Source organism: Natrix helvetica (genome assembly GCF_964273705.1).
Source record: "Natrix helvetica genome assembly, chromosome: 3".
Classification (NCBI taxonomy): Eukaryota; Metazoa; Chordata; class Lepidosauria; order Squamata; family Natricidae; genus Natrix; species Natrix helvetica.
Window position 1 is genome coordinate 23,952,299 of NC_138549.1, and position 14,867 is coordinate 23,967,165.

Consider the following 14,867-nt stretch of genomic DNA (forward strand, 5'->3'; position numbering starts at 1 on the left):
TTAAAAATAAAAATATGGTTTTCTGCCTGGATGGTCTTCTGTAATGAGCCGAAGGACAGAAAGAGGGAGTAGTGAGCTCCCTCCCATATTTGGGCATACCAGGGGTTGTAACACAAATACATATACATATATATATACACACATACACACAGTCTATATATATTGTTGCCAATAAGACAACGGGTGCATTCCCATCATGAATTGAGTTTCTTTTGGAAGAGATTTTTAACTTTTTATCCTTTAAGGCAGAGTTCCCCAACCTTTCCAGGTTTGAGAACCGACCGGGGGGGGGGATAGTTTTGCACAAGTGGCAGGCAAACACATGGGCACATGCCCTCTGCTTCACTCACTCTCCAGTTGTGGAATTCCTTATAGTTTTCCATTGTAGGAGTTTTTCTAGGAATTTCATTTGTATCTCAACCTTATGTACGATATTGCAGATCTAGTGAAATGATTTATCTGACTGTACTATAGACTCAGCTAAAGTAAAGCCCTTGGGATCCACGACCATATCTGAAGTGATAAACTGCAAAGGGATGAAAGCCAGCTGTAAGGAGGATATCCAGCAACTGAGAGCTGCCAGCATTTTAGTGTTGGGAACCAAAGGTTTTCAAAAAATGGTTAGTAAAATTAACATTTTAGGGCAGATTTTAAGACCCGTTGTTAAGTAGAGGCTTTATTATGTAGATGAATGGTCTCATTTAATCTACCTGTGTTTTAATATGCATTACATTAATACAAACACTAAACCCTAGTCCTCTACAAACCAGTGCCTTCCAGTACTTTATCTGTCAATAAATCATTTTTGTTTCAAAGTGTGTCTTGGTCTCCAATTAAAATGCACCTTAACAGGATTTCCCCCTCCCTCTCACATTCATATAATAACTAAATCTCCCCTTCCTCAGTGTTTTCAGGATTAACACATCGACATTCACACAGGATTCACATGCTATGACTCTGTCAGTCTAAGAACCCATTTTTTACATTGGGCCTTCAGGCCTGCCACATTTAATGCTGTGGGAAACTGGGAGGGGGATTATGTGGAGATATATAGTCAAAATAACATTCCTTTCTCAGAGAGTCAAGGACATATTGCCCTGCAGCTGCGATAGTGTAACTGGGAGGCATCTCCAGAGTTGGATGGTGCCTGGTTGGATCATGTGATGGACATGTGTGTGCTGGGCAAGGACTTGAACTTTAAGATCCGCTCTACTTCTGATGAGGCAGTACAAGCCTAACTTGCAATTGCTAGGCAGCCCATTATAGAGAACATCAAATTCCCATTTAGCGAATAACCTGCCCATTTCAGACAAACATCAAATTTGAAAAAGAACCACACAATCATGTTATCCCTGGAAAGGAGAGTCAGGAAGTTCGGAAACGAACTTCTGGTTGACCCGTTGGGCCTGCTTTTTGCCCTCCCCAGGCTCTTAGAAAGCCTCTGGAGCCTAGGGAGGGTGAAAAACAGACCTACCGGGCCCATGGGAAGTTGGAAAACAGCTGTTTCCGGCCTCCAGAGGACCTCCGGGGGTCAGAGGAGGCCATTTTTGCCATCTCGAACACTTCCCAGCCACAGTATCCGAGGAACATGTTCTTCTTGCGGCCTTCAGATAGGCTCATGAGGTCGTTTGCCTCGAGGAAGCAGTCAAATCGTAGCATGTACGAGTCCCAGTGCTCGGTGACGGGGTCATACGGAGTTGATGGGGCGTGCATGGCCATTTTGTGTTCAGAGGGCGTTTTGAGTTTGCTGCTCAAAAATGGCTGCTCGAAGCCGCGCTGAGCTCTGGGCTGGATGTACTTGCTGGATTGCTACGCTCTTTTTGGTTTGCCTAGTTGCCTTCTAATCCCACCTTCGTTGCTAGTGTTAGATTGGGTAATGGATAGGCATATACAGGCTTAACGGTAACAACAGCTCTTTATTAAGTACAACAAGTGAGAACAATCCAGCGAAGGTTGAGTCTGACAGCAGTCCTTTTATAGGGAGCTGTCAGACCCTTCGACCAATAGGATTAAACTTCTGTTCCCGCCGGAACTGAGGACCTTGGTGGAAACCACAGTAGTTAGAATAAGTATCTAACACAAGGCATACTTTTCAGTTAGGAGGGCCTTTGAAACCATGCTGAATATCCATTTATTCATTAAGCTTCCATTTTCAGGCAAACATAAAATTTGAAAAAGTCACAAAATCACGTGTTCCTTGCGCTTGAGAGTCAGGAAATCCAGTTATTTTCAAGATCTGCTGTACCTCTGAAGAGGCAGTGCAAGGCCTACCTTCAAATTACTAGGAAGCCTGTTATAGAGAACACCAAAATACTATTCAGCCACTAAGCTTTCCTTTTCAGACAAACATCAAATTTGAAAAAGAGATATGTAATCATGTTCTCCCTGGTCAGGAGAACCAGAAAAACTAATTGTTTCCGGGATCATTACCTTGTCTCAGGAGATGGTCTAATTCATAATTTTAAACTGGCATTGAGCCATTCGGAACCTGGCTACAGAAGTCATGGGCTCCATCCCCTCTCCTCCCCTTGGTCCACAAAGCCAGGAACCACCATAGTGACTGAGTTTCAGTTTTGAGACGGACGTCTTGATAAAGCAAACTGCATCTGCTGGGTGTAAGCAACCTCTTGATGCCATCTAAATCAAATATTGCTGTTTACTATTCTTTTACTCGGCGATTAAAAGCACAGATATTGGTCCACAGAAGCAAGCTTTTTGTGGAATAATAGCTATTTTCTATTTATTTTAGGTATAAGGGATTAGGAAAACACACTTGGTACCCAGGATTCAAAACTGAATTGGAATTCGTTATATAGTATAGTCCAAGGCATAACTAGGAGGCCCATTATATTGAATGCTGAATTCCAATTCGAAGTACAATTAAATTTTAGTTAGTATTCTTAGTATACTTAGTAAGGATTTATTTTACTTTATTTATTTAGTTTGTCAAACATGTACAAGATAAAGGTATAAGTATAAACATGGACATGAACTGAGGGCAAATAAATGGGACAGGGATGGTAAGCACGCTGGTGTGCTTATGCACACCCCCTTTATGGAACTCTTAGGAATAGAATTCCTAATTCCATCATAATATTATGTTATTATAATATTAAGTATGAAATTAATTACAATATTAAATATAATAATAATAATTTTAGAGCAAATCCTTGACTTATAACAGTTGATTTAGTATCATTTCAACGGTACTGCATTGAAAAAAGTGATTTATGACTGTTTTTCACACTTACAATTGTTACAGCATCATGGCCACATGATCAATATTTAGATACTTAGCAATTGACTCATATTTATACAGTTTCAGTGTCCCAGGGACATGTGATCTCCATTTGCAATATTCTGACCACTAATGTCAATGGGAAACCGGATTCACGTAACAACCATATTATTCACTTAACCACATTACTCACCTTCTTGTTTTGATCACAATATTAGTTTTCATTTTAGACTAAACTAGTTTTGTCATAAGACATGAATACATCAAACTTCCAGAGTTTTCAAAATTGCATTTTTCTCATTCTCTGACCACAAGGTGGCTCTACAGCATTAAAAAAAAATACTATTTCCTTTGAATGGTGTAAAGTTGCATCACAAAGTTCTAAGTTATTTTAGAATACTTAATACATAAACATTTCTTCATCAAATGCAATTATAACTTTGTTCATGTAGCTTTCTCATACAGGATTTTAATTTTTTGTATTCTTCAATAAATATATATAATTCTTCATTAAACTTGTATTCTTTGTTTTGGGGGGGAAACGGGGGAAAAGAAAGCAAGGACCTTTTCATGATAGAATGATCCAACAAAATGCTTCATCTTCTCCAAAGATGAAGATGATGATTATTCTTATTCTTATTGTTGTTTGAAAGAAGTGTATTGGATGACCTTGTTGATGAGACTACATTGAACCATGCCAAATTAGGGCCCTCCTAAATTGAGGGATAATGGTTTTATTTAAATATCTTCAGATCAAGAAGTGATGACAAAGTTTGTTGGAAATGCTGACTTAGAAAGGGACATCAGTTTGATTAAATATCAATATTCTGATATACTGCTGCTGTATGTATATGTGTTACATAAATCTTAGCACAACACATTAGGAGTTCAGTTGTTGTTAGTTGTGAAGTCATGTCCAACCCATCGTGACCCCACGGACAACGTTCCTCCAGGCCGTCCTGTCCTTTACCATCCCCCAGAGTCTATTTAAGCTCACTGAAGCCAACTGCTTCGTTAACTCCATCCAAACACCTCATTCTCTGTCATCCCTTTCTTCTTTTGCCCTCCATCGTTCCCAGCATTAGGCTCTTCTCCAGTGAGCCCTTCCTTCTCATTAGGTGGCCAAAGTATTTGAGTTTCATCTTCAGGATCTGGCCTTCTAAAGAGCAGTCAGGGTTGATCTCCTCTAGAACTGACCAGTTTGATAGCCTTGCATTCCAAGGGACTCGCAGGAGTCTTCTCCAGCGCCAGAGTTCAAAGGCCTCCATTCAGTTCAAAAGTTCAGTAGGAAGAAGCAAATCTAAACTGAGCACTTCCTCTAAGGTTAATATTCCAGTTTGATTCATTTCCAGGGACCAAACTCTTCTTTAGACGAAACGTTTCAAAAGCTTGCAGTCTTAAAATGTTAGTGTATTTATCTCTTTCAGGATGACAATGAATTTGAAAGCCCATCAAGGCTTTTACAAAGAACGTAGTCTAAAACAGCGGTCACCAATCCATGGACCACTAATGGTCTGCAAGAAATTTTGGTGGTCCGCAGAAAAATTATTTGCATTTTTTACATTGCACTAAATACTATTTTTAAAAAAAAGAAATCATATTAGTGGATTTAAAATTATGAATTTAGTGGGGCCTGTGGTCCGAAAGGTTGGTGACCCTTAGTCTAAAAGAAGACATCTGACACAGGTCCAAAGAGAAAATTGCATGGGATCATCCCTGCTTATTGCCTTATTCAGTGGAGAAGCAAACTGAGGATTTAAAGTCATGCGTGAAGTCAATTCGCTAATATTAACTTTGGATCCTCTAAGCCTGCTTCGGGAGGACGTCCCTAAAAGTTATTGAAAGAATCTTGTCCTCATCCGTCCCTTCAACTTCGGACGGGCGATGCTTTTACAGAAAACGAGCCCGTCCGGCTTGCTATAATATAACCCGTCCCGGTTTTTGCAGCTGCCTCGCTGTTTCAAGGGTTGCTAAGCGACACCGAAAGCGTCTCAAGGGTTGCTAGGCGACGGACAAGCGGCGGCTCGCGCTCTTCTACGCCGGCTCAACGGCCGGGTGGCGAGGCCAGAAGCTGGAGCCCGCGCGCCAAAGCGGGGCTCGACGGGGCCTCCGTCCCGGCCTTGAGTGGCCGTTTCGCAGCCTTGAGAAGCAAATGTCGAGAGGGAGAGTAGGAAACAAAGTGAATAATTCGCCTCAGTGTACCTTGAAAACGGGACGGGTCCGTTGAAAACAACTCTGTGAGACGCCTTTGATTACAACTTGTAAAACGTAAGAGACGTTCGGATTTAAAGCTTAAATCTCTGTATAGTAATTGGTAAATTAATTTTTTTAATGTGTTCTGTGGATACAAGCATGAGTCTGCATGCATCGCTCTATCCCCGTCCGGTTTTGACCCCGGCCGTGATACCCATGAACCCGAGGTGCAAATCCTTTTATGATTTGCATGGTTTGTGCTTGGCATCCACGATATTACAGTTTGCTACAGATGGTGCCGATTGGGGCACAGTGGCGGAACTTTAAAAAGTTTTGGTGCTGCTGTGGTGCAAAATCAGCATTTGATTTTGCTGCTATTGTCACCTTGGTCGAATCACAGCCCATATCTGTCTACACAGAATAAAGGTATCTGAATCTGCATCGGTACAAAACACTGACTTTGATTTTGGATTCATGCTAGATTAGATTAACAGAGTTGGAAGGGACCTTGTAGTTCATCTAATCCAACCCCCCCCCCCCCACAAGAGAGGGGAGCAGGCAGGGCCGGATTTAGATGAAAAGAGGCCCTAGGCTATTCCACTTAAGGGGCCCTTTCACCTCCCATTTTTAAATTTGTAAATTACATGAGTGATAATAAAATGCATCATTACTGTGATATATATCAATATATTAAATGAAACATGTTGTAATTGGTACTAACCTGTATAAAAATGTGGCACGGATAATAAATAAAAATAAAAGGCCCCTCTTGATCTTGAGGCCCTAGGCTGAAGCCTAGTTAGCCTATAGGAAAATCCGGCCCTGGGAGCAGGAGACCCTACAGCAATGTTTCTCAACCTTGGCGACTTTAGGTCCTGTGGGCTTCAACTCCCAGAATTCCCCAGCCAGCTGGCTGTGGAATTCTGGGAGTTGAAGTCTACAGGACTTAACGTTGCCAAGGTTGAGAAACACTGCCCTACACCATTTCCGACAAATGGCAGTCCAATCTCTTCCTGAAAGCCTCCAGTGATGAAGCTCCCACAACTTCTGAAGGCAACTTCTGTTCCATTGGTTGAGAGGGCAGAGGGGATGGAGAGGAAGAACTACCACCAAGCCAATAGAGAAAACAATTTGAGAAGAAGAGATCTTGGAGAGTATCCCCCTTGAAAAGTATTTGAATATGAATAGCTTGGGTTAGTAGTTATGTTGTTGGTTTGAGCTCCCATCTTGGCAATTTGTTTGCAAATGTTTGGTCCCCCATTTGAGGAGACATTTTTAGTGTGCTTTCCACTGAAGATGTCTCCTCGAATGTGGACCAATTCGAGTTTGCAACCAAATCACCAAGCTGGGAGCTCAAACCAACAACATAAGTATCTCCAGTTCACAGAAATGGGGAGGGAAGCACATTCAGACATGCAAGATTGCTGTAGCTGTCATAATAAACATGCCATTGTAGGGCTAACTTGTAGGACTGGCAAATGTACAGCTTTAATATTTCCTTTAAAAAGTGCTGCTTATAATACAATTATGATAAGAGGCTTAGGAGCATTGTTAAAAAGTTAGGACAAAGAGTGGCATATAGAAAATTCAACAGTGATTACTTAATATGGACCAAGAGATGGCAAGGAGATTGGAACTTTGGGTTAACCATCTAGGATTCCAAATTGTTACATATATTTATCTTTGTGTACTGTAGAAATAGAGTCTGCAGAAGGCTTACAGTTTTTAAAAATGTGACTTTGCTCCAGGGAGCTTCATGTAAATATTAGGATATAAGGGAGACCAAATTGAACCTGAATGGACTCATTTATGGGAAGTTGGCTGCTAGATTGGAAAGTAGTCTCTAGCTCATCGGTTTCTGAATCCTATTGTCTGAGAAACTCAGAACACAATGATCTCTAGCACTGTTTTTCAAAATTAATATTAAAGACTTCTTTCCAGTCAAATACAGTGAAAGACTTTACTGCTTTGAAAATGATTTAAAAGAGAAGACTCCTTTATATCCCTATAATTCTTTTATATCCCTGTTTGTACATCAAGGTCTAGGGAGAAGGTCTTCTGATTTCATAGCACTTTTGGTTAAATGTTAGTTTATTTGTGCCATGCTAATATCAAAAATATCCAAATTTGTTACACTTCTGGTTGGTCTATGATGAATGTTAAGTAAATGGCAGATAGTTAACACTTCTGAATTAACTATTTGCCTCAATAATCAAGATTTATTTTCTATTAAAAATGAAAAGTCTTATAGTATTCACTGTGAAGAGCAGTTATAGTTGAAAAGCAAATAAATGTATAAATGAATGTGCTTATCTAACAAATTAATTCAAGTGGTTTCAGGTATACCAGTATTTATATCTGTAGTAGGAGACAATTTGTTCAAGCAAAATTATATTACTTTCTGTAATGGTTATATGCTTAAAACTAAATGGCAACTGATGAAATGTGGACACTTAATGATTCCAGGTATATGCAGAATGAAGATGGCTAGCCCATTGGGACACATTGAAATAATAATTCAACAGCTTAACAAATTCCATCCTGAAAATGAGAATGTTGGGCATTTCTTGAATGAATCAGCTAAAGTTTTACAGGTATGAGATGACTTTTGAAGCGCTCAGAAAATGCACATTTGAAATACTGTATTATTAAATGTCAGGAGCCATGTTTATATATACTGTATTTTTCGGAGTATAAGATGCACCTTTCCTTACCACACCCCAAAACAGAGCGTGGAAATATTGGTGCGTCTTATACATCGAATACAGCCATTTTTGGCCTCCCAAAGCCCTGCCCCCACATCCCATTTTTACAAAAACCGAGCCCTTTTCCGCAAAAACAGGCTTTTTTTGCCTTCCCTCAGCCCTTAGCAGCCCTCTGCAGGCTTCAGCAGGGCTGAGGCAAGGCAGAAACGGGGGGTGTTTTTCCCTTCCCCCAGCCCTGCTGAAGCTGGGGGCTGAGGGAAGGCAAACACTTTTTTTTCTTAGTTACCTCTTCGAAATCTTATACACCAGTGCATCTTATAGTCTGAAAAATGTGGTGTGTGTGTGTTTACAAGTGCGCGCGCGTGTGCACGCATGCACGTGCGCACACACACACACCGTAGGCAAAATAAATTTGGTTTGTGAATTGCATTGGGATCTTTGATACAAACTGTTTGAAGGGCAGCATTTGTTTCTTTTTGGTTTTTTATTTCCATGTGGTAGGGCAGTGCAGCAAGACTTCTTACCTCCACTAGCTAGTTCTTTTTATCTTTCATTTGTTCCTAATTATCTAATTTTAAACTAATTTTCTAACCAATTAAATCTGTCTAAAGTAGTCTTAGGTTTTTTTCTTTTTTGATTTTTTAATTATTTCTTCAATGGTGAGGAAGACAAAGAGGACTTTAATGAATTCTGGACATCCAAACTCCCAAAATCTCTAAAACAATTAAACTGGTAAAGAAGTTTCATTTATTGCACATAACCAATCCCAGATCACAAAAGATGATCACATAACCCTGGACATCACAACTATTATAAATACGAGTTCGATGATACAATTTTTCTTGGACAAGCTATCACAAAATTATTTTACTTTAAACGTCGTTTGGATTAATTTATGGTGGATAATTATGCTTTGTACATTTTGTACTGCTCAAAATATATACTACTTGTACATTTTGGTTATACCTTTTGGACAACAGTAGCTAATATTATTACTATTATTTTACATTGAATGATGACATTTATTTACATACATTAAGTTTTTGTTTTTACATTTAAATTAATTCTGTTTCTGTAGCCTTTCAAAGTAACAGATGAAATCCCTGTACCTGTAATGGATATCTTGTGTGGCTGTTTAGAGTATAAAACTCTATTGGATGTGGTAGTCGATGCATTTTATATCCGAGATGGAAAAAATTGCCTATTTTCTGAGCGTAACATGTATATTGGTAAGTATTCATTTATATAAAGAGAATATAATAGTGTTAGAAAATGAGTCTGATTTTTACTCTCCTGTATATATACTACTAATAACAGCAGCTATATATATGGGTATCAAGTACAACTTGCAATAATGCAAAAAATAAGATGTGAAACGTATCATCACAACATAAACCTTCAGTGCTTTGTATAGTGGATATATGAATATTAAGTCATGGTGTTATATAATACATTGTGATGAATTTTATCATTTGCCTAACTTGCCTTCCATTTCCACTCTTAGATAACTATATTTGGAGAAGGCAAGTAAGAAATTGTAGAAATCTTTAATAGGCTTAATTATTCACTTTGTCTTTAACATTAATGTATGTGCCTTTTCTAGTTATTTGTTATTTGGCTACTTTTCGACTTGAGGAACTTGGACTTCATCAGTTCAGCAAAATCATCAAATCAATGGATGCTGCTAAGATATGTAAGGTAATTAAAATATTTGCATTTCATCAGAATTAAATAAAATTTTTTATTGGGTTTTAAGTTGTATGGAATTTTAATGAATATTTTAAATAGTGAATAGTTCAAAGCTACTGCTTTTAGTACTTATCTTGTACTTGCAGTGGAAAAGTCTTCAAGTTGGTAGTTGTAAACACATCCCTCATCTACTACAAACTATACATATATTCAGAATTTTCAAATGGCAATTTATAAAATTAATATGTTTAAAACAACACAGGGCTGGCATCAAGGGCTAAATGATGAGGCATGGCTTATAGACTGCATAAGATGCTAAAACAAAGCCAAATTCCTTAGCACCATACATAAAGCCACTGTAACTACATTGGAAGAAAATCTAGCTATTAACAATTGAAAATTATGCTACTACTTATGAAGCATTTTTTATCTACTGTGAAAAAAAGAAGAAAAAGCAACTACCGGTACTTTATTTTCATCATTTAGAATCTTCCACTTATGTTTTTTTGTACATCCCTTAAAACGAGAATACATTGCAACATACCAAGAAATGTATGTTTTGAAAGAAACTGGGTTTCAGTTCATGTGGTACTTTGATTTTAGGTGAAATCAAATAATGCATACTAAAATGCAAGCCAAAGCAGGTAGTCCTTGGGTTATGAACTTAATTGGGACTGGGATTTATGTTGCTAAGTGAAACACTTGTTAAGCAAAACATCACATTACCGTGCTGCTTAACAAAACCAATCCTGGCAGTCTTAGTTGCCAGGACTCTGCGTTAGGAAAGAATCTCACACTTTTCTTATTCTGAACCACCTGCCTCTGATTTTCTCTCCTTGTTTCCCTCCTGCCCATCTCTGCTCTTTTGGCTGCTCTGCACTCTGCCATATACTCCTGTCAGCTCCTGCTGCCACCCCCAACTCACTTTCCCTGTCGTCTTCCTTCTACTGCTGATCTGAGATCTAGGCTCTGGGCAAGGCTTCTACCCTGGAATGCTCACAGTGAGTGCAACTGAGTGTCAGAGCATTATCTGCCAAAGAGCCAGAAACTTCCATCTTTCCCCCTGCCCCCCCCCCCATCTCTGCCCTTTTGTCTATCCTACACTAAGAAATGTGGTACGTGTCATTTTTACCTGTGTCACTACTAATCATCGAATTCAAAAGTCAAAAACAGGGTTTTCTTTCTTTTCCCTCCTTTTGCCTGGATCTTTAGTCCCCTCTAGTTTCTCACTTCTGTATCACATGGTTTATCTTAATTCTTTTGCTATTTTGTTTGTTTTTTTTTTTAAAAAAAACAGTTTATCATTTTTCATGAAATATTTTGAATATTTCAAAAGTTTTAAACTTTTAAATTTTGCTGGATCCTTAGTTGGTTTCAAGTTTTCTTAAATTCTTACCTATTTTTTGCACTATACTTTGTATCTCTTATTTCTGGAGTGAAGGCTCCTTCACTAGTTAGTTTTTTTAAACTTGTTGCTTTAAAAATAGTTACAGTATATTCCAAAAGTGTTTAGAAAGTGAGGCTTCACAAACCCAATATCCATATGGCTTTTCTCATCTTCCAATGCTCAAACCATGAATCAACTGCTTGTCCTGTTGTATTCTTGTAAAGAGCAGCTATCTGGAACTCAAGTGGGTAATTGTCCTCTCTTTCTCTGGAGAGGTTCTGTGGTCCTGAAGTCACTGGTCTGTCAGTCTGGCTACAGTGTTGTTTCTCCTCTTTCAGAGACATCTTAGCTTGTTCCCTCACTTGGAAGCCCTAGGTCCCCTCATTTGGAAGCCTTAGACCAGGGGTCAGCAAACTGTGGCTCTGGAGCCGCATGTGGCTCTTTCATCCTTTTGCTGTGGCTCCCTGTTGCCAGTCGGTGCCACAATTTTGGGAGGGGAGTTTCCGGTTGGGGTGGGGAAGCATGGTATGCTAGGAGAAGAGTCTCATGTAAGGAGCGGGTTTTCCGGTCAGCTCCAAAATTGATAGGGCTTTTGGTTAGGGAAGGTAGAGGAAAAAGGACGCCGTGCTAGGAGGAGACTCTATGGTGGGGGAACCGGATTTCTGGTCAGCTCAAGAATTGAACAGGGGGCTTCCGGTTGGGACCTTTGTGGCTCTTTGAGTGTTTATGGTTGCCGACTCCTGCTTAGACTATGAGATTGGGAAATACTTATCAGAATGAACTCTAATCTTCTAGAAGAAAATGGCTGTTTCAGGCCAGAACACATCCTCTCTGGCAGTGAACACCCAGATAAGCAAAGATTAACAACCAATAAACAATCAAACAGAAAATATAGGTAATCCTCGATATACAACAATTCATTTAGTGACTGTTCAAAGTTCCAACGGCACTTTAACAAGTGACACATGACTATTTTTCACAGTTACAAGCCTTGCAACATACCCATAATCGTGATCAAAATTCAGACACTTGGCAACTGACTCATACCTATGACCGTTGCCGCATCCCGGGGTCACATGATCCCCTTTTGTGACCTTGTGATAAGCAAAGTCAATGGAGAAACCGTATTCACTTAACAACCAGGTTACTAACTTATCAACTGCAGTGATTCACTTAACAACTGTGACAAGAAAGATCGTAAAATGGGGCAAACCTCACTTAACAAATGTCTCACTTTACAACAGAAATGTTGGGCTTCAATTGTGGTCGTAGGTCGAGGGCTACCTGTAATACCCTAATGAACTCTGAAGGAGAAAATCATACAGTCACCAAAATTGACAGGGAAAGTTACTGAATATAAACAGGGAGCAAATCCCACATTTGCTTTCACTAATTTATGTTATCTAGCTGTGTAATAAAATATGTACAAGCAAACAACCAGCCTCAGAGAAAACCAAACACTCCACATTGTTTGAACTACTGACAAGTACGCATGGCAGGCTTCCGTATCACAATAGCAACACATTTTCTCACAGCAACTTCCCACCATTGCTATTGCTATCTGTTAGAACACTGGAGGCATTACATTTCATTCAGTCCTTGTATTGTATTATTATTGTGGTGATAAGAATATCCATAGTGTTTCTGCAGTTCTTTGTTCCAGACTGTACACTATTTGGGGGGTTCTGAAATTTTGGGACATATTTGCAGAATATAAATATTTCTGGGTGTTATCATAAAAGAGGACCTGACCTGGGTCAGTGCTCACATTGCAGGACTGGTCAAAAGGCCCAGCAAAGATTATACTACCTGAGACTTCTCAGGAAGCAACAACTGAATGAAAAACTGCTGGTGACCTTCTACTGCTGCACCATAGAGAGTATTTTAACTTACTACACCTGTGTATGGTTTGCCAATTGCACAGTAGCAGTGCATAGGACAGCGCTCCAGAGAGTTAACATCATTGCCCAAAGGATCATTGGTTGCCCTCTCCTCTCTTTGGAAGAGCTTTATAGCTCCTGCTGCCTTAAGTAAGTTCAAAACATTCTTAAAGATCCATCTTATCCTGGGCACCCTTTTTTTTTTTGAACTATTATCATCTGACAGACGGCACAGGAGAATAAAAACAAGGACAAATAGGCTGAAAAAAAAGATTCTATCCCAGAGCAGTAACTATATTGACTCCTACTGAATACTGCAGTATTAATGCAATATCAGGGGTTTTTCAATTCAGTTGCATAGAATGCAGATGTGTGTTTGTGTTTTATTTTTATAGTTATAATGTACACTGAAGATGCCACTTAATTTCGTTGTACGAAGTACAATGACAATAAACTAAACTAAACTAAATATAGAGAAAAGTGGTATTTCCAAAACGTTTCCTCAGTTCTAATGGGAAAATCTACTATGGTCATGTCTAGTGCTCCAGGCAATATTTCTATAGAAATTATGAATAAGTTACTGCTGAAAATAGAAAGTGTGATCTAATTTCAAGGCAAAGATATTTTTTTGATTAAGCTTCTTTCATTGATGCATACAGTCTTTTCAGTTCCTTAGATTCTTTTTCAATTTGGTGAATTTGCAAACATGGATAAAAGATGAATGGAGTCAGATTTATGATTCGGTTTATGTAAATGAGAATTGGATTGAACCACTGGAAAAGTAAGTAATAGAAGCATTGCAGACATGCTTTTTCAGAAGTAATTCCCAATTCATTGTCAGGACATATTTCTCAAAAATGTGCATGATTTCCTGTTTGAATGCATCTCAAGTAATATTGTTCATTTGAATCTCCACATCACAGAGATAGGCACTGTTAATTCTTTGTATTGGACTTCCAGTTCAGGATCAATCTAAATGCTTAGATTCTATAAAATAATTTAAATTGCTTATATTAGTATTAATTAAGCAGATGGAACCCAACCAGAAAAATAAAATTGTATTTTTGTTTGTTTTTTCTTTGTTTGTTTTGCTTCCTGGAAGATGGCAGCCGAAAATACAGCAATTGATCAGTCAGTTGGATAATATTGCCGATAAACACGCTATTACAACTTTAAAGACGACTCAACCAAATGAGTTTCATTTGACGGTCCCTAATCCACGAGCTATACTGATTCCCGAGCAAATTCCACGACAAGAGAAAACAAAACCTGTGAGTTCTGTATTTTTCTGTCCAAAAAAAAAAAAGAAAAAAAAAGAAGCTTGATTGGTTTTTGAAAGTATTTCAAAAAAACCCTTAAACTTTGCTCTCTTATAATCCATTCTTCTCCAAACTCACTGCATTGCAAGTGGGGAGGAGGAAGACTGCTTGACCTATTCTTGCTCCCTCCAGAGTGGAGAGATAACTGTAGTAAATGTGAGCATTGGGCATAAAGCTATTTTTTTCAGCACCATCATATCTTTGAATGCTTACCGTATAAAGCAGTTGTTAGCGATGACTATCTATAGATTCTGTCTGTGTATTTATGCTCAGGTTCCCAAGAATACTTACAAACCTCCTAAAATGAAGCAGCATCTAGAAAGAATCAAACTAAAGAATCGCCAGCAGGCAGAGGCAAGTTTAGTATTTTAATTATTTATTTATTTCACTATATTTTCTGGAATTTATCTACCCATATTTGTTGTATTTTGAGATATCAGTGTGGTTTCCAGGGAA

The 14,867-nt window shown here is 38.7% G+C and overlaps 1 protein-coding gene across 2 annotated transcripts in view; it reads left to right on the forward strand.

The window, feature by feature from the left end:
- Positions 1–5,295: 5,295 nt before the first annotated feature.
- The window catches only part of CFAP99 (cilia and flagella associated protein 99), a 33,249-nt gene continuing 23,677 nt past the window's right edge, over positions 5,296–14,867 (forward strand). The window contains exons 1-7 of one of the 2 annotated variants that reach the window (XM_081947299.1): positions 5,296–5,506; positions 7,898–8,025; positions 9,215–9,365; positions 9,740–9,834; positions 13,761–13,873; positions 14,195–14,363; positions 14,685–14,765. In XM_081947299.1, coding sequence (XP_081803425.1) covers positions 7,909–8,025; positions 9,215–9,365; positions 9,740–9,834; positions 13,761–13,873; positions 14,195–14,363; positions 14,685–14,765 — 726 coding nt within the window. In that variant the 5' untranslated portion in view covers positions 5,296–5,506; positions 7,898–7,908. The remainder of the gene's footprint in view (positions 5,507–7,897; positions 8,026–9,214; positions 9,366–9,739; positions 9,835–13,760; positions 13,874–14,194; positions 14,364–14,684; positions 14,766–14,867) is intronic. The other variant, XM_081947300.1, reaches the window with a different exon arrangement.